Source organism: Scyliorhinus torazame, chromosome 10 (assembly GCF_047496885.1).
Source record: "Scyliorhinus torazame isolate Kashiwa2021f chromosome 10, sScyTor2.1, whole genome shotgun sequence".
Classification (NCBI taxonomy): Eukaryota; Metazoa; Chordata; class Chondrichthyes; order Carcharhiniformes; family Scyliorhinidae; genus Scyliorhinus; species Scyliorhinus torazame.
Genome location: NC_092716.1, coordinates 199,435,974 through 199,460,739, shown reverse-complemented (window position 1 = coordinate 199,460,739; position 24,766 = coordinate 199,435,974). Strand labels below are relative to the sequence as shown.

Genomic DNA, 24,766 nt, shown 5'->3' with positions numbered 1-24,766 from the left:
GGACCGATGGATCCCGCCGGAAAGAATGGCAAGAAAACTCCGGCCCATGTTTCAGAACAATGACCTTTCATCACAACTGGAAAATTTTAGAGATGAATGACTTTTAAGCAGGTACAGAGCCACGAAAAAGTAAGGGATCTGTGATAGGGTGGACATTCAGAGTGATTGAATGACAAAAGCAATGCGGTGCAAGGCATTAGACGATGATATTGAAGAAGTGTCCCCTGTCCACTTGCTTTGCAGTAGATAGAAGTATTGCATAATTCTGGAGCGAAGGACAGCATTGATTTTGCAGTGGAGGAGGGGGCCTCACTTCACTTGCTCCGGGAATCAAGTTTTGCCTTACTCTGTAACTATTTACCGTGGATGTGAAAGAAAAGCCCTTTCATACATTTCATGGGCAGGTGCAGGCTGCTTTTACAAACCTCTGCTCAGCGGTTTCAATATTGTTTTGAAGAGAAGTATAAAATGGAAAATAGCTGGAAAATAAATGACTAAGAGAGATTGATAGCAAAAAAATTGCCTGGAATTAAAAAATTATGCTAGCATGAAAGCTTCTGGACAAATAGGCCGAAGCACTGTGGGTGTATTCTGGCTGCAGAGGTATAGATGTAGAAGAGCAATAATCCTAGGTACAAAATGTCTTCTGGAACTTGTAGGATTTTCTTCAATGTAACTTTATCTTATGTACGTTGAAATATATTTTCTAATTAAATGTTTACTGTTTGGCATTATATTAATACAAAGTAAAAAGGATCTTGATTGAGGCCTGTGAAACAAAAGCTTACAAATGTTTCGCTTTGAAATGGGGAAACTCTGTAAAGTACAACCTCGGGGCATGTTCTTTCTGAAGTTACCAGCTCTTTGGGTTGCTGAGAATGGTTGATTAATTCCAGTAAGTTTTTGGAAGGTTTCAAATGAAAGCCAGGGAATACAGTAATAGTAATCTGAGAATGTCTGACAAATCCCCAGGACAAAACACGTGTTTGCCCATTCTATTGAGGCTCTCTATCAACCCCCCCGCCACTTCTCTCTCTGTCTTTCGTGTTGTATAGATTCTTATAAAATAAAACACAAGCAGGCAGCAGGGAGATTACACTTCAGTGCAGTCTGTATTCTAGTAGAGAGAAATAAAGTTGTTTAGTGAACACCTGCCATGGTGTCAATAGAGAGGCTGTGAACTGAAATCACACCAAGCATAAGAGGCTGATGAAGGGGTGCAGGTTTTCACGCTGCTAGCAGTCAGAATTTAAAGGGCGAATTGCTATTATAAAGCAGAGTTCATCAAAATATGCACTGGCAGACTAAAATTACACCTGGTGTTCTGGTGGAGCTTGGCTTTGTCCATGACCATCAGTAAATTTTTTAATTCTTCTTCCACATGCCTCTGTGACTTGCTTCTTTCTATATTGCACTTCACTTGGCTTTGATGCTTTTTCTTCAGCGATGGGGTGCTGATTTTAAATTCCCATCGAGCCCCTTTTCTGTAAGTTTTTTTTGTATCTCGCTTCTTCTGAGCATTTTGCACTCCAGGTACACATGTTACAGAGTTAGGCTGTACAGGTGAAGGGAGTGTACAACACTGGGGTGGGGTGGGGGGTGGGGGCAGTGCTGTTGGGGGTGATTGGAATTAAAACAAATGTCATAGAAAGGTGCTTTTCTTTTGAAACAGCGCACGCTCCCAATTGCTTATTTGTGTAACTTTGCAGGACAGTTGCAAAGAACTTTTTCCTCAAAACTCGCAAACTTTGCAGCCAGGAAGTAACTGGTGCCGAGGTCAATAGATGAATACTTAAAATTTGCATGTGACATCCCTTTGTGCAGTATTTTAACGCAGGCATTACCTCCTTGTTTTAGAGCAATTAATGCACGTGTTAGAATAGTGGACAAGAGAATAACTGACACGGACATTAAACATTTGACTGTTCCTACGCTGCCATCCTAGATTCAGGGAGCACACGTTTAATAGATAAGAAATGAATTCAGTGTTGTACAGAGTGCATTGGGATATGTGAAAGTTACTATATAATCTTAGTGACATATCTGAAGCAGGAGATTATTGATAGTTCACATTATGAAACGCTTTATCCTATCAACAACTATGAATTCAAGAAGGAAAAGTTTTTTTTAAAAATGGGCATATAATAAAGAGAAACGATCACAGTTTATTTTAGGGTATGATTTGAAGCGATGTAAAAATGAGCTTTGGTATTATGTATAGTGCTGCAATTGTTAGCAGTGATGCGACAATGACCCAATGTAAAATTAAAGTGTTGCACTGCTCCTAACATTATGGTTGTTTGCCAACAGAAATGAGAGACTCAGGGTACAGCATTAGGATCAAGGCCTTTGATGTCCTAGGCCACTGATTGTACCCATCATCGAAGAAAGGTTTTAGTCATAAAAAATCAATCTAGTGCTGCCTATCGATTTGAAAACATCACAGCTGCTTCTAATAAGTGGAAGAGAAGGGCTGGTTTCTATGGGGCTGGAATTACCTTTCGATTGCCAATGCCTGGGTGTTGGTCCTCTCAATTGCTGTGCTACCTTTTCTGATCAATACTGAATCATCCAGTGGATAGTAATTAGCTTTTAGAGAAGCACTCAACAAAGATCTGTGGTGACTCTGATAGACTTCACCAGAAAAGGTCAGGCAAAATCAGCAGTGAACTAGAAGGTGATGGATAAAGAAAAAGACCCCTTGCCTGAGAAGTACTTAGCTCTTTTTTAATTACTGTAATTTTCAACAAAAGTAGGAGAGTGAGATGATGAAGTACAGCACTTTCCTCCCTGCTGTTCCTGATGAGGCTTGATAGTCCTCAAAATTACGCATTGACTCTCGTTGATTTCTCCCAGTGTTTAGTACTAATAACCTGTAGGGTCTTTTTTCTCTCTACCTCTCAGTCCTAGTGTCACTGCAGTAATTACACTGTGTGAAATCTGCACTGCAATCACAGCTGCCAACTCTGAGCTTCACAAGCTAGGTCAGACTTTGTACTGCACAGAAAAAATGCTAGACCGACAGATAAGACAAGAAGGAAAGGAGTTGGGATAAATTCAGAAGTATCACTGTATACTTTCGGGAGCAGAAACCCTCAGTCTATGGATTGTGCACATTGCATTTGCACACATCTTTAAATTAGAAATCTATTATGTAGCAGCGTAATTTTTTAATGAATTTCCCCTTCAGCTATTTACCAACACAATTTCCACTTAACTGCACCTTCAGGGCTTCATTAAGCCGCATGAAAACTCACAATGGATTTTTCCTCAATTTTTCATAAAACACGTCAAAAATTGTTTCTTTTTCAGTGAGTATGATAAGAAGAATTTTTTCATTTGTTCATGGAATGCGAACTTCGCTGGCGAGGTCAGCATTTATTACACATCCCTAATTACTCCTGAGAAGGTGTTGGTGAGCCGCCTTCTTGAGCTGCTGCAGTCCATGTGATCCTATTAGGAATGCATATCTATACAGATAACAATGAAGATATTAGCACGAAGCAAAGTTTAAAACAAACTAGATTTTGCATTGGGAGGCTCTGAACTCAATTACTGGTCTTGTCTCCATTTAAATTCTCTCGCCATCATTGTGATGAACTTTCACCTGCCCTCGGCTGACTAGCTTTGTTGGAGCGCCGCATATAAAGAGAATAATCAGCCTCAGGAGGGGTGGAATAATAGGCCGACAACAATTTTGGCCGCACCTCCCCTTCCCACTTTTCCTTAAAGCTTTTCTCTTTTCGGCCGATCATGTTATCTGAGGTTGGAGGCATGGTACCAAGGTTCAGAACTAGGATCCCCTAAGATAGGGAAGAAATCATTGTGGCAAGAAAAAAATTGAATTTGGTAACTATCATGGACTCAATAAGCAATTTTAAATTCTTAGGTTATTCAAGAGGATTACATAATTTTGAAAACAAAATTATTTCTACTCTTGTTTTGTTAAGGTACGAAATGTTTAACATTAAAAAGAACTCATTCCAGCAACAACCATTTTCACATTAGTCTCCTCAGCAGCTTGGGAGGGTTACTCTGCAGTCTGTAGGTAGATGACCAGTGTTTCTATGATGAATGCGAAGGCTTGCTTAAGCGTCAGATAAAATCACAAGCCAGGAAATAAAATATTCTTCTTGCAGTGGGATGCACGCTGTATACCAAGGCTTGCCAACAATCCAGCAGTCATTGTGCATTTACATTTTAAGAGCTGATCGATTCAGCCGGGAACTATCGAGAACACACTGCCAAACTTCTCCATTAACCTTTTGTATTTTTTTCATTACATCACAAAGTTTGTAACATCAGTGCCTGCTATGTGGTATTTCAGTCAAGCATGTTAACGGCACCAGCCAGTCCTATTTTTTTTAAAGAGCCTCTTGCAGTTACACAGACCCGTGGCTGGCTATTTTGATGCAAGAGTGCAGATTTGAAGTTCAGAAAGGCATGATAGTGTTAAGGAGGTAAGTAGGTGTAATGGCACGTCTAAAATCACTTGTTCACGTTTAGCAGAATAAATTCTATGTAAATAAAAAACACTTAAATGCAGTGTACGATGGTGGCAAGGCTTCTTTTTGGGGGGGACTCTAATCGGTCACTTCTCTTTCCCATACATAAACGCCAGCCAGTACCCGATAGAAACAAAGGAACCTCTCCCAGTGTCTGAATACAGTGACACTCATTCTAAGAGGAGTGGGGCAGCTTTTTGTAAGCACACTGCTTCAGACAAACAATAGCACACAATGAGTTATTGACTTGTTTATATATGGGGCTCTTTTCACTAACTAAATCTGACTCCCACAGTCTGGACAAATGATTGATTTCGCTGGGTAGAATGGGAAGCCCTATGCGTTTAACTCTATAGTGTAAACTGTTTCTTCCCCATTTGTACACCCTGAATAGAAGCTTATTAAAATGCACTTTCCAAAAATACCTGCAGCTGGCCATTATGAGTGAGTTCTGTATATATAAATAAGTAATTTGTCCCAGTCTTTTGTATGGCAACAGGGCATTGGAGTTTCATGTGGGTAGATATGAATGCTAGCATAATCAGTCTTTCAGCGAATTGCAGCAGTTAATGTAAATGTATACATTATATGAAGTTATTTTTTTCAAACAATTACATTCATATTACAAAACAGAAAGGAAATGAATTCCTCTGCCAAACTGTGTCTGGAGGCAAATCTGTTGAATTTCATGCTCACGGCAATGAATGAGTTCAAGCCACATAAACTGTATCAGGGCACCGTCCATTGAGCACAAAATACTATGATGCTTTGGTGTAGCATAAAAGCAGTTTGGCTTCTAAATGAATAAAATTGACTCTGGGTAATTTTCACAGCTGCATGGACCTGTGTACAGTATTAATACAAAAAAAAATGCCTTATAGGAAAATATACTTTAGAGCAGAGACCTGCTGTGTTAAGATTTCATTTTTGCCTTTTTAATGCAGATCACAATAATGAACGAAAACGGATGGCAATTTAGGAGCTGTTCTGATTTTCAGCTTTATTGTCTCAATTTTCCGTGAGCCCTGTGAAATGTTGATGTTGTAAAGGTTACTTTGACCGTACAAATAATTCCTTTAATATTCTTTTTACAAACCTGTTATTCCAGAAATTCAAAATGTTATTTTTTTTTGTCAGTAGAAAGCATTAAAAACATTTAAAACAGCAACATGCCCATCATCACAGAAATCCTCAGGAAGCAGACTGAACAATTAAACTGTTAACAGAGTCAACCTCTGTACATATAATCACTTGTAAGCTTATTCGTGTCAACCTCCATTGATTTTATTTGAACATAATTGCTACAGAAGCAATATTTATTAAGAGGCATTTTGAAGTTTTTACCTAAACTGCTAATGAATTTTCTCCAGGCCATTTCAGCAGAATCAGGTCAGTTTGACAAAAGATGTTCGCTTACGTTAGGCATTTAAAAAATAAATCAGAATAGAGAGAAGCCAGATTGTGTGCAAAACCATTCAGAGATGTACCAAATATAAATTTTAACATTTGTTTTACTTCCTTTTAGGTCTATCATGCCCTGAATGGTTACACACGAAAGGTCACGCACAAAGGCCTCCTCTCTATGACCACAGGAGAACTGTATAAAATAAGTGAAGATGTGAGAAAATGTTTTCATTGCTCTTCTGATAAACAAAGTAAAGAGTTACCTCTACTAGGGTTGGGGGGGGGGGGGGGGGGGGTGCTTGCTGGGAAAATGTATGTAGCCTTGTCGCTCGAAAGAGAATCTGATCTTTGCAGTGCATATTGTCTAAATTCTGAAGTGACCTTATAGCATAAGAAACTGAAAGTTATTATGCTGGTTTTGTGCCTAAATGAGGGAATATTTCCAGGGTAGTCAGAGGAAGGTGGCTTGGTCTGAGCTTAGCATTTTCATGTGGTTGGCTGCCTTTGCACACAAACAGATTGAAATATGAACAGACCTAGTTATGTAGGGTCATGAAAGGTCAAGTTTTGTCCTCTTTTACGCTTTTCAGGTTGCTTTAGGATGTGGGTGGGGGTGCTTTGGCTGGAAGGAGAATTTCCTATATCGTAGTTCATGACTGTGTTGTCTGAGTTAGTTGTTGCACTTTATAACATGCAAGTGAATGTGAAAATAATTCCTCCACCCCCACTACAGCCCCCACCAACAAGAATGACATCAGGTGCAACTTTTAACCAGTTAATGGCAAAGTTCCATAATACTCATGTTCATATTCATTCTTGCAGTACAGGAATCCTGAGTTTATATTTTTTTAACATGCTGAAGTTATCCTTAAAAGGACAGGGGAATTAAAAAATATATATATATTTTAGTTTTATTTGCAATCCGTTCACCAGCCCAGTCAGAGTACGTTTAAACAAAACCACATGGGATTTAACAAACAATACATGTAAAATGTTTGGACCTCAATTAGTTCAAATTAAGCTATAAAATAAAAAGTAAACGGTGGTTGGAGGAAGTAAAGTCAGCATTTTAGGGCGGCACAGTGGTTAGCGCTGCTGCCTCACGGTGCTGAGGACCCGGGTTCAATCCAGGCACATTGTCCCCGTATCTGAGTAGATCTCACCCCCACAACCCAAAGATGTGCAGGATAGGTGGATTGGCCACACTAAATAGCTCCTTAATTGGAAGAAAATAATTGGGTACTCTAAATGTAAAAAGCAAATTCAGCAATTTAATGGTCCTGGAGAAATTAATTTTGAATAGCAAATCTCACAATCATCGGAAATATAAAATACAACCTGTGTAACTGCGCTGTGGGATAATCTGAAATTCTGCATCCCATAATTTTAGCCAGGATGTTGAGCCACTTAATGAGGTTACACCTTTGCCAGAGTGCCAGAGAGAACATTTTGGATTTATACACTGATATCCCACTTTGCAAAATCAGGGGAAGAATGCTTTATGATTTTAGGTTTTAAATTTATTGAGGTAATATATTGATAAATGAAAGAAAAAGATACACTGAACCCCAGGAAGGCATGTCTCTGTCCATTCCCAGTTTTTAATTAGAGTGTCTTAAGAAATATTTAACAAAAAGCAATATGATCTCTTGTATTAAACAGTTCACAAATCATAGTGAATGTATCACGAAGGCTCAAATGATATGATTTACTTTCCTGCATGTAGGAGGACCATTTCATGCATGAGGAAGAAAACTGCAGAGGAATTGTGATGGGCTTTAGGGTTTGAACTAAGATGGAACTTCTGGGGCGGGATTCTCCTTCAGATGACGCCTTAATCGGGAACGCAATTTGGCGGAGAATCGGTTTAATGCTGCAATCTCAGTGGGCGCTGATTTCATGCCGAATTACAATGCTCTGTTGCCTGAACAGAGGCGTCAATGCGTTGAGGAACACACATACAGTAAACACCATTGGCATATCATTAGTGGGCCTGACCTGGTATTCTCCAGGGCCTCTGTGATTCTCCACTTCCAATGGGTCAATTCCTGACGGCGAGGTTCACTTGTGCTGTTACAAATCGCGAAACAAGGGGCAGTACGGTGGTACAGTGGATTAGCCCTGCTGCCTCAAGGCGCCGAGGTCCCAGGTTCAATCTCGGCTCTGGGTCACTGTCCGCGTGGAGTTTTCCACATTCCCCCATGTTTGCGTGGGTCTCGCCCCCACAACACAATGATGTGCAGGCTAGGTAGATTGGCCACGTTAAATTGCCCCTTAATTGGAAAAAATGAATTGGGTACTCTAAATTTAAAAAAGAAAATCGTGAAACAGGCATCGTGGCTGATGAGGCAGAGGGCAGGGGTTGGAAAGTGTCCAACATCGCCATAGTTTGCTGGCAGTCATGCCGCTGGCTGGGGGACTTCTGCCAGGGCCGGGGGAGTAGTGAGGTTGGCCAGGAGGTGGGCTGTGGTGTCGGAGTGGATGGGCATGCAATGTCATTTCTGCGCCCTACAAGGTAGCCGTGCAGCTGTGCACACCGCTGACTGCCCACTGTGAACTTAGGGCCACAGGTCATATGGGTGTCTCCCCAGGCCACACCCTAGGCGTTCACTGGCCCCAGCTCACCCATCAGCAGGATGGGCATGTTCCAGCACAACCAGTGCCATCTTGTTGGCCAGGATGAGTGCGTGTGGGGAGTGAAGTGTGTATATGTGGCTGCAACTTGTGTCAGTCTTCTGTGTGTCAGTCGCGAATCTGGCGAATCCGGCAGCGTTTCTCATTGGAATCGATTGTGTTCTATGTGGCACCAATGCTAGCCCCCCAACTGTCGCTGAATCGGTCCACGTGTGGTGCCAGTTTTCCTGTTGTGGAATCTACGAATCCTGTCCCGGCGTCAATACGGCATCTCAGGAATGGAGAATCCAGCCACTGATCTGTGAAGTACCCAAATACACACTTAGTGCACTCATATCACATTTCTGTATACACGATGTAAAGTTAGGTAATGTCAACATAAAAATAGAGCATGGTGGAATTTGAATCAAGTGCGATAATCATTGGAGGTGTAAATTAATGATAAGAAATTCTGTCTGGAAAATTAGGCTCTGTCATGCTGCAGGTGTCCTTGCTGCAGGAGCCAGGAGCCACAGAAAATGGCAGCTAATTTGCTTCAGACCAGTTTATTGGTACGGACTGCGAGGCACATTAGCTGCGAAGGAATGTTGGTAGCATGTGGAATAGGCAGATTGTGACCTTGATTTCTGTTAAATGCTAATTCTGCCATTTTCGATTCCGCAAATCCTTTTGATGCCATCTCTTAAACATTCTGAGAACATGCTTGATCTAAAGGGACCAACGTGGGAGTTTCACGTGAGGTACATTTGATTTTCTTTTGCTGCTTAGTGGAAATGGAGGAGTTCCCAAATGATTATGGGCGGGATTCTCCATCAGCTGAAACCAAAATCGGGAAACGTGATTGGGCAGAGTGTCGGTTCTGACGCTGAAATCGCGGCAAATCGCAATTCCCTGTCGCTTCGACAGCGGCGTCAATGTGTTCCAGAACGCACATACAGCAAACACCGTGTGCATATCATTAGCAAGCCCGACCCGGTATTCTCCTGGGCCTCTGCGATTCTCTGGCTCCAATAGACCGTATTCCCAACGGTGCGGAACCTGAGGAAGGAGCAGCGCTCCGAAAGCTAGTGATATCGAAACAAACCTGTTGGACCTTAACCAGGTGTTGTAAGCCTTCTTACTGTGCTCACCCCAGTCCAACGCTGGCAATTCCACATCATTTCTTAAAGGATAGTGAAAAGGTGAGAAATGAAACCATCTTGATGTTGATGGTTTATTTATTTTTTCTTGGGGGGGGGGAGGTGTCATGTGAGACATGAAAGAAGTGTTTAAGAAATGTACCTTTAAGAAATGGGTGTTTATCAGTGATGTCAGAGTGTGGGTGGAGCTGGGCTGTCTGTCAGTTTTTTACTTTTGTTTTTGAGCAGGCTGTTATGGAGTGAGTTTTTGGTTTTAGTGTTGGAGCTGAAGTCAGACAAAGCAGCTGTACTTCTGTTCTCTCTGCCATGAAAAGACTATCTCTTGATCATTTGGTGAATTCAGAATTATAAATGATTTCAGTAGTGACTTTAACCTGATGTGCTTCTGTTAAAAGTTATGTTTTTGTAAGTCTTCTGGATGTTAAAAGGACAGCGTAAGCATTACTTAATGTTGTATTCTTTGGGGGTTGCATTTGAATTAATGGTTGCTCAGATGTTCACTGTATGTTTTAAAAAGGTTAACTTGAGTTCATAGAATAAACATTGTTTTGTTTTAAAAAATACTTTTTCATTTCTGCTGTACCACACCTGTAGAGTGGGCCGTGTGCTCCCCATACCACAATCTATTAAAAGTTGTGGGTCAGGTGAACTCCATGATACACTTTGGTGTTCTCTAAACACTGGCCCATAACAACGTAACGAGCCGAGTGGGGACCGATCTCTCAGAGCTCGGTTCACAGGTGCATCTGCGCCATCACGGAGTCCCTATATTGTCCATATCGGCACAATACATCCATTTCAGTGTGGACCAAGGCCACCAGGATACCCGGGCAGTGATTTATTAGAGATGCCCCCTCCCCTGGCTGGGGGGTGGCTCCAGGGACACAGGGATTATCCACTGCAATTGTAGCTGATGGTGCCTATCTGGGCGCCACAGACCGACGCCAAGACCTGCTACAACGACGCCCATCCAGCGACCATGAGTGTGATCAAGAGGTGCTTTGGCATCCTGAAGATGCAGTTCAGGTGCCTGGACCGCTCTGGAGGGGTCCTCCAGTGTGACGCTGAGAGGGTTGTCCGCATTGTGGAGGCCTGCTGCGCCCTCCATAACATTGCATAGCAGAGGGACAACGTGCCGGAGGAGGAGGATAAATGGCAGGCCTCGTCTGACGAGGAGGTTGCGGGGGAGGGGGAGGATTGGCAGGCACGGGTGGCCGCATGATGTGTGCGTCAGGGCCAACGCACATGGAATGTTCTGATCGCCTCTGGGTTCCCCGACGAGGTGGGGGGTGGGGACTGGCCTGGGTCACGGGCACGGCATCCCACTCCCACATTCACTCCCCACCCCCCCCCCCCCGACCAACAACTCCCCCCACCTGCAAGCCCCTCCATGATACATATCTGCCGTACGATGGGGTGTGGGCCTGGGTTGGAAATAACAGCAGGTCTGGTCCATGGGATGGAGGATGATGTCAACCTGCTCTGCAATGAGCTCTGGTGCTCCACATCATTTGACAATCTCTGATTCCTGCTCACGGTAGCTCTTTCCATCATCCAGCTGGGTGATCCCTGCATGCGAGCTGGCCATTCCATCCCACAATCCCATCAAACCCCTGGGGTGACGGTGGTGGGGATGGTGGTGGGGGAGGGTGGGGAGTCCCACAACGTCCGCCCATTCCCCTCCCCCTAGCACCCCCTCTCTCTTGCCAGACTAGACCAGATCACCCCTCACACCCATCTGACAGGGCACTGAGGCAGGCTGTAACAGTGTTGACAGGTGTTAAATGTGCATAAATACATACTGATGCATGCTCTAGCCCTTATACCTAAACTGTACTCTGCACTAGTGCCAACATAGCTGGTATCTAACGTTCTGGCCTTCCGGGCCCTGAAGCTACGTCTAGGTGGATCCCCAGATGGTACATCAGGAGTGGAGGTGGCCTACTGTGATTCCCAAATTGCAACCAGGGTCCCCATTGGCAGGCGTCTTTTGGGGCAACTGAGCCTGGATGGTCATGGCTGCTGCCGTGGTATTGCCCTGTTCTGCTCGCTGCCCATCAGAAGCGCCAGGAATAGGCGACGGGGAATTCGAGGTGCTGCAGTGTTCTGGGAGTCACTGGCCCAATGGCACCCGGGCTACTCCATAGGTCCGGGGTGCGAGCGGAGCTAACCCCTGAGGTTCTCCCGCTACCTGGCGCTGCCAATCCTGGAGGCCCGCTCTGATCTCGACCAGGGTCTACATGCTCACAGCCATGGAGCAGAGGGAGTGGCCCATCACCGTCTGGGACTGCGTCACATCACGCTGCGACTGTGGCACATCATCCATTGACTGTGCCACTACCTTGTGCGTCTGTGTCACATCAGCCAGTGATTGCACCATCTCCCTCTAGGAGTGGTCCACCTCCCTCTGTGTCTGCGCCACATTGGCTAGTGCCTGGGTAATGGCGTCAACATTCCCAGCCAGGGCCTGCTGTAACTGGGCCAAACACTGGAGTGCTACTGCGATGTCCAGGTGGCTCTGGCACGCATATGCCTGTGAGACGGCAGCCCTGCCCTGAGCCTCGGCCACTACCTGCACAGGATGCCCAAGGGGTTGGACATGCTTATCCATAGCCACAACCTTCGCCCCCAAAGCCTCCACGGCGGACGCCACCCGTGCGGTGTTGGCCTGGGTGGCACCATGGTTGGCACTACCTCCCGCTTCTTCATGAGGTTGGTCTCCTCCAACTGCAGGTGCTGGATGCTCGCCGACAACCCCTCTGAGTCCCTGGCTCTGCGACTGCATCGCCACTGTAAATGGGACTGTCTGTTCCAGAAGCCCGAAACCTGTTTGGATGGTAGTTAGTCCCTGGGGTCGGCCTACCCTCCGACCGTCTGCCCCCTCGGGAGTTCTTACCTCCACCTGATGTAGCGGAGCAGCTGTGTGGTGCACATCAGAGGGTGTCCCAGAAGCCTCTTCACTGAAGTGCCCAACCGAGGTGAGTGTCTCCGGGATGGTGGAGGGTGTTGGAGACAGCTAGGATGGGAAATCTGTGTCATCCCCTGACTCGAGCTCCGGGGTGTCCTGGTCTCACGTCGAGGGCTGACATTCGTGTTGCTGTCGTCATCACTGCTCGGCACACGGGGGTGGGTGCTCATGCTATGGCACTGGTTGGGGGCGGGGTTACCAGATGGACCCACCCCATCACCAGCAGGCCCTGCAAGTTACAAGACAAGATGCATGATTAGACTGCCGGCCAGTGGGGGGAGCGGTGTGGTTGGGGTGGGGGGTGAGGTTGGTGTGGGGGTGAGGGTTGGGGTGAGGGTGGTGTGGGGGGATGTCGGGGCGTGGGTGAGGGTGGTGTAGGGGTGGTAATGGAGGGAAGGGTTGACACATGTGTCACGGGGAACCGCAACTCTGCGGGGTCTCACTTCCTCGCCCGTGGCCGACCTCCACCCGGCGACTTCCCTTTCTTGTGGGCCGCCGACCACGTCCAGGACCCGCTGCTCAGCCGAGGTCAGGGTGGTAGGTCCGGCGGCCACCCCTCCAGCTTTCTCCCCCTCTTGACGGTTATGGGTGGCCTTCTCCTGGGTGGAGGGGGTGGAAATAGAAAATGACAGTGTTGAACAGTCTGATGCATGCAGCCTAGGGGATAGGTAGATGGTGGCCTCAGTGGCTAGGGCACCGGACCACGGCAGCCGGTATGAATACCTGCATGTGGTGCAGGGTGGGGGGTTAGTGCCAAGGGCACAGTGCTGCCTACTCACCCTGGCTGCACTGAGCAGGTCGTGCAGTTTCTTCCGGCACTGCTGGCCGCTCTGGACGGTGTTGCTGACATCACTGACCGCCCCTGCCACCTGTGCCAAGGCACGGCGAACGGCAGTGGCTGTCAACCGCCTCTCGTCCATGGTGTCCAGGAGGGTCTCCAGCTCGGCATCCGTGAATTGTGGTGCTGCTCTCCTCGCTGCCATCTTGTTGGTTGGGATGGTGTGTGTGGGGAGTGAAGTGTGTATATGCGGCTGCAGCTTGTCAGCCTTCTGAGTGTCAATCACAAAACCGCTGAATCTGGCACCGTTTCCCATTGGAATCGATTGTGTTCCACAAGGCGCCGCTGCTGAGCCCCTCAATAGTAACTGATTCGGTCCGGGTGCGGTGCCAGTTTTGCTGTCGTGGAAGTCCACGAATCCTGTCCCAACATCAACACTTAGTCTCAGGAACAGAGAATGCAGCAGAGTGGAGTCAGAAGGGAGTGTTGATGGACTTTTCCAAGGTATGCAGTGGAGTTTGAAGGTTTGTGAACTGAAAACCTGCTGTCACTCCTCGGGGCTGTTGTTGCAGTCCATCCTTGGCTGCAACACAACAGGGAGCTGGATCACAGGCAGCAGAGAGGGGTAATAGTATGCAGAGGGAGGAGGAGGATGTGAATTCTTAATGCAAGGCCTGACCTATCCACCTTCGGTAGGAGCAGTGTCTGAGGCAGCTACAGTTCACCAAGGAGATAGTCACTGAATTGTGCCAACTCCTCCAAACAGTCCTGATGCTGCAGAGCGACAGCATTGCCAATGGCTGTCAAGATCATTTTCACCTTCATTTTCTATGCCTCAAAGTCCTTCCAGGCTGGAGGCAATAATGGCACCATGTACCTCAGTTTATATGTAACTCTTCATGCAGGAGGTCACAGAGGAGAGGGAACTTTAGTCTTCTCTCTAACCAGAGAGAAGTGGGAGGTGCCTTGCCAGGATTGTGGGATTACCAATGGTTCAGGGAGCCATCAACTTCAAACATATGGCTCTGTGGGCCTCGCACCTCAATGAGAAAATGCAAGGGGGACTGCAAGGGGTACAACTCCCTTAACGTACAATTGGTGTGCAACCTATACAGAACATCATGTTGGTGAATGCCTGCTATCTTGCCACAAGCTACAATGTTTTTATCCTGTGCCAGTCAGCTGTTCCTGCCATATTTAAGGCACCACAATGAAGTGGCTGATTGGTGAATATAGCTATCTGTTCCATGTGTGACTCACGACTCCCCTCCTCAGCGTACTGCACAATCTGGCTCTCATGAGGGCGCAGCTATTTCCACCATGCATTCAGTGAGGAGGAAAGAGGAGGAGGAGGAAAAGGAGGAGGAAGCATCAAGGACATCATCTCTCTCATTGGACTGTCCATGAGCAGTCATTGATGGGTTACAGAACAACCTTGATCAAGTCTGGAGCTTGAGGACATGGCTTCAGTGTGCACCACCTTAGCATGGGCAGCGGTAGTTCAGCTCAGGGTTTTTCAAAGTGCGGGTCATGACCCGCAGGTGGGTTACGGGCAGGTGTCGGGAGAGTGGTGGAGCGATTGGTCGCACCGTTCCTGTGGTGGTCCCAGTCGTGGGAGAAGCACCCAAAGGCCGCTACCGGCTTTTACATTGAGAATGGCGGATGCTGCCGCCTTTCAAATGAAAATAAATGAGGCTGTGTAGAGTCTGCCAGCCAGAAGCGGCAGCAGAGAGTAGGGGCGAAATTCTCCCCCAACGGCGGGATGCCCGCCGACTGGCGCCAAAGCCGGCGCCAATCAGACGGGCATCGCGCCGGCCCAAAGGTGCGGAAGTCTCCGCACCTTTGGCGGCCTAGCCCCAACATTGAGGGGCTAGGCCGACGCCGGAGGGATTTCCGCCCCGCCAGCAGGCGGAAATGGCGTTTGTTGCCCCGCCAGCTGGCGCGGAAATGCGGTGCATGCGCGGGAGCGTCAGCGGCCGCTGTCAGTTTCCCAGCGCATGCGCGGGAGCGTCAGCGGCCGCTGTCAGTTTCCCGCGCATGCGCAGTGGGGAGAGTCTCCTCCGCCTCCGCCATGGTGGAGGCCGTAGCGGAGGCGGAAGGGAAAGAGTGCCCCCACGGCACAGGCCCGCCCGCGGATCGGTGGGCCCCGATCGCGGGCCAGGCCACCGTGGGGGCACCCCCCGGGGTCAGATCGCCCCGCGCCCCCCCCAGGACCCCGGAGCCCGCCCACGCCGCCTGGTCCCGCCGGTAAATACCAGGTTTGATTTACGTCGGCGGGACAGGCAATTCCTGGGCGGGACTTCGGCCCATCCGGGCCGGAGAATCCAGCGGGGGGTCCCGCCAACCGGCGCGGCCGGATTCCCGCCCTCGCCCAATCTCCGGGAGCGGAGACTTCGGCGGGGGCGGGATTCACGGCGGCCAACGGCCATTCTCCGACCCGGCGGGGGGTCAGAGAATGACGCCCCAGGTCACACATACACTTGACATCAAGCGACCTCCAGGTACGTGCTTTTGGCGCCAAATCACAAAGAAGTGTTGCTTCCATTTTCCAGTTATTGGCAAGCAAGGCAAGTGGATTGTGAAGATCAATGGTTTTCTTAAGAGTAAGAGACAGTCAGTGACTCAAAAGCTAGTTTAACCATTGGACCAGATCTCATAACAGAATCTGCAGGAGAGTCCAGGGCAGGATAGAGCAGTGCTAGTGTTAGCTCAGTACAGAGCTCCAGGGTCCCTGGTTAACAGCCTACAAAGAAGAAACTTAACTCAGGAACAAAGCAGTATCCAGTGCTGAGTCAAACAAGCATTTTGTTGATATTCCCCTTCACGACGAGGTTAGATTTTCCGTTTTCATGAAGCTGGAGATGGCACAAAGGAACTGGCTGAAGTCTGCACCTGATGTACGCATTGCCCTGAATCAAGTGAGACCATGAGAACCAAGCAGGCTCCCCTTTTGCATTAAAGTTAAGCAAACGTGGCGTGTGTCGCAAAGGTCGGCTGGCGTGGATCGCGAAGGTTGGCAAAAGTGGGTCCCGGGAAAAGAAAGTTTAAAAAACACTGACCCAGCTGACTGGCTGACAAGTTGTAGAGGTGAGAGTGTGAATGCTGTCACCCTGAGAGAGGACAGCCGATTTGTGCTCCACAGAACCCACTGCCAGTCCTCTGGGACAGGGCCTCAGCATACTAATTAATGTGATGGAACACTGAGCTGAACTGTTATGAAAATCTGCATGTCCCTTTGAGCGCTAATGTTCACAGCCAGAAAGGCATGATGGCAGTAGTCTGAATCTGCATGGCACCAAGTTGGCCTTTCATGGCAACAGGCCATTGTGTGCAGTTCTGGAATCCACATTATAGATGGGATGTGACAGCACTGGAAAGGGTGCAGAGGTGATTTACCAGGATGTTGCCTGGGCTGGAGAGTTTTAGATATGAAAATAAATTGGATAGACTTGGGCAGTTTTCCTTGGAGCAGAGGAGACTGAAGGGGGACATGATTGGGATGGATAAAATTCTGAGGGGAATAGATAGAGTAGACAGGAAGAAACTTTTCCCCTTGGTGGAGGAGTCAATGACCAGGAGACATAGATTTAAGGTAAGGGGCAGGAAGTTTAGAGGGGATGTGAGGAAAAACATTTTTACCCAGAGAGTTGTGGGAGTTTGGAATTTGCTGCCTGAAAGGGTGGTGAAGGCTGAGACCGTCATTCATTTAAGAAGCATTTAGATGTGCACTTGCGATCCCAGGGCATGCAATGCTATGTGCCAAGTGCTTCAAAATGGGATTAGAATGGTTAGGTGGCTGTGTTTGACTGGCGCAGACGCAATGGGCCGAACGTCTCATGACCTCAGTCTGACTTTACACTGCAGCACCAAGATGTTGGGTGATTTCAACTTGTGCGGCAGTGGAGGCTGAGACATTGGCCACCAGAAGATGTATCATGACTTTCTGGGATTCACAGAGTTGGTTTCCATATCCACATTGGAAAAGTTGGGGGCCAAATTCTGTGTAATGCCCTGTGCCATTGGAATCAAACTCAGTCACAACGTGCTTTGTTGCAGGTCTGCCAGCGCACCAAGCATTTTTCTGTGCAGGCCCAATCTTCTCCTACATGCCATCCCAGCCAAGTCCTCCTCTGAGTTCTCTGGATCCTTGCCCTCCTGGGGGATCGCACTCACACTTAACTTTCCCCCTGGCCTAGCTGCAGTCCACTGGTACTCAGTGAATCAGCACATCTATACAACCTTCATAAGGACATACACGTATGTGTGATACTTGACACTCATGTAAGGTCACTGAACTTTTTGTGGCACTACAGCCAGATGCTCAGGGCACCTTTCTTGAATTGACCTTGGTCACTACTTGCTCTCAATCCCTTTGCAAGGCATCCCTTCAGGGCCTCTTGCTGCATCTGAATATAAGGACTTAATTTGCAATCCTGGGGTGGGACTTCAATGCCCACATCGATACTGGGCACTGACATTATCCTGAAATGCAAATCTCCAAATCCCCAATTGACTGCCATTGAGCACTGGCAGGAAGCAGTGACTCACTGTGGAATGTACTCCTCAAAGACAAACAGCAGCCATGACTCGGCTTGCTGCTGTCTTGCAGAATAGGGGAGACTGGAGATCAGAAGACCAACAGCTTGATGGCACAGAGAAGTGGTCATTGGTGGCACGGTAACACAGTGGTTAGCATTATTGCTACAGAGCGCCAGCGTCCCAGGTTCGATTCCCGGCTTGGGTCACTGTCTGTGCAGAGTCTGCACGTTCTCCCCGTGTCTGCGTGGGTTTCCTCCGGGTGCTCCTGTTTCCTCCCACAAGTCCTGAAAGACGCGCTGTTAGGTAATTTGGACATTCTGAATTCTCCCTCCGTGTACCTGAACGGGTGCCGGAGTGTGGCGACTAGGGGCTTTTCACAGTAACTTCATTGCAGTGTTAATGTAAGTCTACTTGTGATAATAAAGATTGTTAATTCAGGAAGGTCAATGAAAGATAATAGTCCTAAGAGGATAACCCTTTTCCCAAGAAGTTTTGTTCAGCAGAAATGTGGCTCTATGGCTCCTTGCATTGCCATTGATATCTGTGCACTAAGACTGTTTTCTTTTGCTAATCTGAGATTTGTAAACCCCTCCCTAGCCCATTAACAAGCTTATCAAGGTGCTTAAGGGGCCGTGAACTGGAGACAAGTGTGTTCTTGGTAGCCCCTGCCACCCACCCTCGATTTGAAAATAGGAGCGCATCCTGGAGACATTTGGGCACTAACATGTCATGTGCAAGAACTGTTTTCGAAACGCCCACACCTGACTTTACCCCCACAGGCAATTGAAAATCAAACCTATTCCAGATTTATTTGCAGTAAAATGGCTGTGTTAATACAATAGAGAAATGATAGGGCTGCTCCAACCTCGAGAGTGCACATCTTGTGCTTCATAGTAACTCCAGGATGACATCCGGTCGTGGCCATGAGCAGAGTGGTTGCATCAAAGGTGGCTCTCTCTTGGGGACTTCTTACCTTGTCCTTTTAATCCGTCAAACGGATCCAAAAATACATGAAATCCCCCCAGCCTCACCCCCCAATTAATACCCAACTGACCGAAATGCTGTCGAACCAGCTGCGGATCTGCAAAAACAGCAAGAGCTGTAAAATAAAGACCCCAACCTCAGAACGAGGGACACATGGGGTGAAACAGATCAGAGGATGGTGGACCACAAACTCTGGCCCACTTCTCGATGGAGCAACTGCTGGAGCTTCTCTCGATAGAGCTCGAGCAACACTGAGACTCAATAAAGTAGAACGAGTATAGAAGCAGAGATGTGTTGCTGTAATTGTACAAGGCCTTGGTGAGGCCACACTTGCCGTATTGTGTGCAGTTTTGGTCTCCTTCTCTGAGGATGGATGTTCTTGCTCTCGAGGGAGTGCAGCGAAGGTTTACCAGACTGATTCCAGGGATGGCGGGACTGTCATCTGAGGAGAGATTGACTGGGTTGGGATTGTTCTCGCTGGAGTTCAGAAAAATGAGGGGGTATCTCATAGGGACTTATAAAATTCTAACAGGACTAGACAGGGTAGATGCAGGGAAGATGTTACCAATGATGGGTGTGTCCAGAACCAGGGGTCACAGTCTGAGGATTCAGGGTGAACCATTTCGGACAGAGATAAGGAGACACTTCTTCACACAAAGAGTGGTGAGCCTGTGGAATACATTGTCACTGGAAGTAGTTGATGCTAAAACTTTGAATATATATAACAGGCGGCTGGATATAGCACTTGGGGAGAATGGGATCAAAGGCTATGGGGAGAAAGCAGGATTAGGCTATTGAGTTGGGTGATCAGCCATGATCGTGATGAATGGCGGAGCAGACTCGAAGGGCCAAAAGGCCTCCTCCTGCTCCTATCTTCTATGTATCTATGTAACCTTACGTCAGCCATGAGGTTGACAATAGAAATCACACTGACCCCCGTAAAGGAGGTGATAGACAGAGCGGAGTGGAGACTGGAGACCCAGGAAGTGATGATGCGGGACCTGGAGGAATCGGCCACCGACCAGGGCGAGCAGATCGTCTCGCTCGATTTTTGGAAACAACCCAGAAAGCATTCAAGGGGAAAGTTGACAATCAGAAATCGACAGAATCTAAGAATTGTCGGGCTACCAGAGGGAATAGAGGGCAGAAACCCGACGGAATACCGCCCTAGGATGCTTGGTAAACTGGCCGGGGAGGAAGGCTTTGCCAAACCTCCAGAGGTAGACCGGGCCTAAAGCTCACTCTGGCAAAAGCCCAAGTCCACCATAGGTGACAATCGCAAAACGGCATAAGGTTCAGGACAAAGATCGGTTGCTTAACTAGGCGAGGTGTATGTGATTGTGTGGGTGGGACGGACACACAATCCGCATCTAACAGTCTCATATGCTGCCTCCATTGCCCCCACACTTTTAGGGCTGCCACTACCACTGGGCTTGTGGAGTACCGAGATGGCGAGAACGGCAGAGGAGCCGTTAACAAGCCTCCAGACTCGTGCCCTTACAAGATGCCGCCTCTACCCGCTCCCACACCGACCCCTCCCCCACTACTCACTTCCTAACCATCAAAATATTAGCCGCTCAGTTGTAATTAATAGAGTTTGGAAGGGCCAAGCCTCCCTCCCCACGCCCAGCTCAAGAAGGACCTTCTTCACCCTTGAGGCTTTCCCAGTCCAAATAAAACCCAAGATCGCCGCGTTCATTTTCCTGAAAAATAGGGATAAAGATTGGGAGACACTGAAACACAAACAGCAACCTCCGGAGGACTGTCATTGTCACAGTCTGTACCCTCCCTGCCATTGACAGTGGGAGCAAGTCCCACCTGCGAAAATCCCCTTTCATTTGCCCAATCATGCTGCCCAAATTTAGTTTATGAAGCTGACCCCAGTCCCTTGCCACCTGAATCCCCAGATACCTAAAACTCCTTCCCACCACTTTGAACGGCATCTCCCTCAGTCTCCTCTCCTGCCCCGTTGCCTGGATCGCGAAGACCTCGCTCTTGCTCATGTTTAGTTTCCTGCAATCCCCCCCAACGGGTCTGTTATATACAGGAGCAAATTGTCCGCATAGAGCGAGACCCTATGCTCCACCCCCTCTCTCACTATCCCCCGCCAAATATTCAATGCCCTCAGCGCCATTGCCATAGGCTCTATGGCCAGCGCAAACAGTAGTTGGGAGAGTGGGCACCCCTGCCTTGTCCCCCTGCACAAACTAAAATACTCCGAACGGACCCGGTTGGTCCTTACATTCGCCACCGGTGCCTGATATAGCAACCGGACCCAATCCACAAATCTCTCCCCGAACCCAAACCTTCCCAGGACATCCCGCAGGTACCCCCTACTCCACCCGATCAAAGGCCTTCTCTGCATCCATGGCCACCATCACCTCGACCTCGCGCCCCTCCACCGGCATTATTATCACATTTATGAGCCGTCTAATATTGGACGTCAGATGTCGTCCCTTCATAAATCCCGTCTGGTCCTCCCCTATTACCTCCGGGACACAATCCTCTCTGCGCATGGCAAAGATCTTTGCCAACAATTTAGCATCCACATTCAACAGGGAGATCGGTCTATACGAAACTATACAGTTTCCCTGGTGGTCTAGTGGTTAGGATTCGGCGCTTTAACCACCGCGGCCCGGGTTCGATTCGCGGTCAGGGAATGATGAATTAGGGCAGCACGGTAGCACAGTGGTTATCACAATTGCTTCACAGCTCCAGGGTCCCAGGTTTGATTCCGGCTTGGGTCACTGTCTGTGCGGAGTCTGCACATCCTCCCCGTGTGTGCGTGGGTTTCCTCCGGGTGCTCCGGTTTCCTCCCACAGTCCAAAGATGTGCAGGTTGGGTGGATTGGCCATGATAAATTGCCCTTAGTGTCCAAAATTGCCCTTAGTGTTGGGTGGTGTTACTGGGTTATGGGGATAGGGTGGAGGTGTTGACCTTGGGTAGGGTGCTCTTTCCAAGAGCCGGTGCAGACTCGATGGGCCGAATGGCCTCCTTCTGCACTGTAAATTCGATGATAATCTAGGATGATCCACAACTCTCCAGATCCTTATCCCGCTTCAAAATAAGGGAGATCGATTTTTAAAGTCTAATCCTGAATGAAACAAATGCCCAACCCATCCCTTCATCAACCTAATCTGATCCCCCACCTTCGAATGTGTCTCCTGCAACATGGCCACGTCCGCCTTCAGTTGCCTCAAGTGCACGAACACACGGGCCCTTTTGACTGGTCCATTCAGTCCCCGAACGTTCCACATGACCAGCCTGGTGGGGGGCACCCAGCCCCCCCCCCCCCCCCCCCCCCCCCCCCCGGCCGGTCAACCATAACCTCTCCTAGGCCAGTCAGCAGCCTATGTGTCCCACCTCCCCCAGCCTGCGCTCGGGCAACCAGTGTCATCAATCCTCCTCCTCCTCCACTTTGAAAGTCACCTCCCATCAGCAGTCTCGTAAGCCTCCCACCCGAACCCCCCCCCTCCCCCGCCCCCAGTCTTCAGCTCACCCACAACTTTGCTTCCGTGAACTAGCCCTCCCAGATAGCCTGGCAGACCCCGCCTATGGCGCCTAGCATCTCACCCCCCCCACTGGTTCCCCTCCCCCCGCTATTAGTGCAAACAGTCGAAACAAAGGCAAGAAACAAAAACAAACAAACAATCCCTGCCAAGGTCTGAGCACAAAGGCCCACCCCGCCTCCCCTTCCAAAGTACTATATTCCAGCCTAACTCCAAACCGAACTGAAAAAAACCCCAGCAAGAAACAAGCAAAACTCCCGAAATAAGTCCAAACAGCACAGACCCAAAGTTTTACAAAACATAGTTCAGTTCTCCTCAGTCGAAGTTCAAGGTCCTCCTTTTCCTGTCAGTCTGTTCTCCTTCATGAGGTCCGCTGCCTCCTCCGACGAGCCAAAGTACCACTCCCGGCCCCCATAGGTCAGCCATAGGCCGGCTGGGTACAGTAGACGGAACTTTATGCCCTTTTTGTACAGGGCTGACTTGACCTTATTAACGCTCGCCCTCCTCTTTGTGAGCTTTGCTCCCAGGTCCTGATACACCTGGATATCGACATCTTCCCGAGTGCATTGCCTCGTCTGCCTGGCCCACCTCATAATGTCCACCCATAATATGAGGTGGACCAGGCAGACGAGGTGATGCACTTGTCCAGGAACCGATGAAATCGCTCAACCATCGCCCTCAGTGGCTCACCCTCCGGGGCTTGCGCATCAGTGCCCTGTGGGCCCGATCCACCACCAGCGGTCGATCAAACGCACGAGGTCAGCAGCATGAGTGGTTGTGTCCAAGGCATTTCTCAATCAGTGATGGCCATGGCTGAGAGCCTCGACTGCATGTCCCAGTTGCTGTGGGTCATGTCCCTGACACTGGTGGACCTTGCCGAGACACTGCGGAGCATGTCCCAGTCTCAGGTGGTCATTGCCAAGGTGCTCCAGATCGTTTCCCAGTCGCTGGGGATGTATTCCAGTCACGAGTGGACCTCGACAGGGCACTGCAGAGCATGTCCCAGACGCAGGCAGACATCGGCGAGGCAGTACAGAGCGTGGCCCAGTCACAGTGGAGCATCGCGGAGAATGCCGGCCCCTGTTGTTGTGAAAGATGTTACTTAAATCCAAGTCTGCATTTTTTTTGAGGAAGGGCTTCTTATTTTCATTAGAGAGGTATTAAGCTGTTTGCACTTATTCATATCCTTGTATGTCCATGTTTATGGCTATTGCAGAGTTAACAAATAACCAATTTTTACTCTGAAATGTTATTTTAATTGGCTTAACATCCCCTCCAAAATGGTGGAGTAAAGAATTTCAGACAAACCTATCAGCATTTGTACTCATATCCCATGGTGTAATTCCAGGAGTTTAGTATTTAATTCCCTAGAAGATACATCAGTGACCATTATATGTTTTCCATATAACTCCAAACAACAGCAACATTTTGAAGTCTGTTATACTTTTTCCTCCCTGCTGATGACACTTCACAAAAATCGAGAAGTACAACTCACATTGCAAATAGCAGTCAGTGAAATGCGAAGACAGATTATTTTTGTGACTGGTGTAGACTCTAATCAGTGAGAGATGAAGTGAAAAGGAGTAAACGGAGGGGTAACAGCTATATATTGCACCCTACAACACATGTGAAACCTTGTGTCATGTGAGAGTACCTTTAAGAAATGGGTGTTTATAAATGGGTGTGTATATAAGTATCTGTAGTGAGAGGGCCTTTAAGAAATGGGTGTTTTTACTGCAGTGATGTCAGAGAGTGGGTGGAGCTGGGCTGTCTGTCAGATTTTTACTTTCGTTTTAGGCTGTTTGCTGCAGGGTGTGTTTTAATTTCGTTTTCAGAGCTGGATAGCTGCAGTCTCAGCCAGAAGGTGTATTAGAGTCTCTCTTTGTAATCTAAAGAATGTAAATTGATCCTTTGATGATTTAAAACTAATAACTGCTCCCAGTAGTGACTTTAACCTGATGTGCTTCTGTTGAAAGGTTTTGTTTTAAGTCTTATGGATGTTAAAAGGAAAGTAAGAATTACTTAGTGTTGTATTCTTTGAGAGTTGTATTTGAATTAATGGTTGCTAAGATGTTCACTGTATGTTTTAAAAAGGTTAACTTGAGTTCATAGAATAAACATTATTTTGTTTAAAAAAATACTTTTCCATTTCTGCTGTACCACACCTGTAGAGTGGGCCGTGTGCTCCCCATACCACAATCTAGTAAAAGTTGTGGGTCAGGTGAACTCCATGATACACTTTGGGATTCTCTAACCCTGGCCCACAACACTTGGGAGGTGTTTTGCTGTCAAACGATTGTCAGATT

General features: G+C 47.9%; 1 protein-coding gene across 3 annotated transcripts in view; it reads left to right on the top strand.

Moving 5' to 3' along the window:
* The window catches only part of LOC140384491 (doublecortin domain-containing protein 1-like), an 871,034-nt gene that overhangs the window by 322,940 nt on the left and 523,328 nt on the right, over nucleotides 1-24,766 (top strand). For all 3 annotated transcript variants that reach the window (XM_072466241.1, XM_072466242.1, XM_072466243.1), the window contains one exon: nucleotides 6,031-6,123. In XM_072466241.1, coding sequence (XP_072322342.1) covers nucleotides 6,031-6,123 — 93 coding nt within the window. The remainder of the gene's footprint in view (nucleotides 1-6,030; nucleotides 6,124-24,766) is intronic.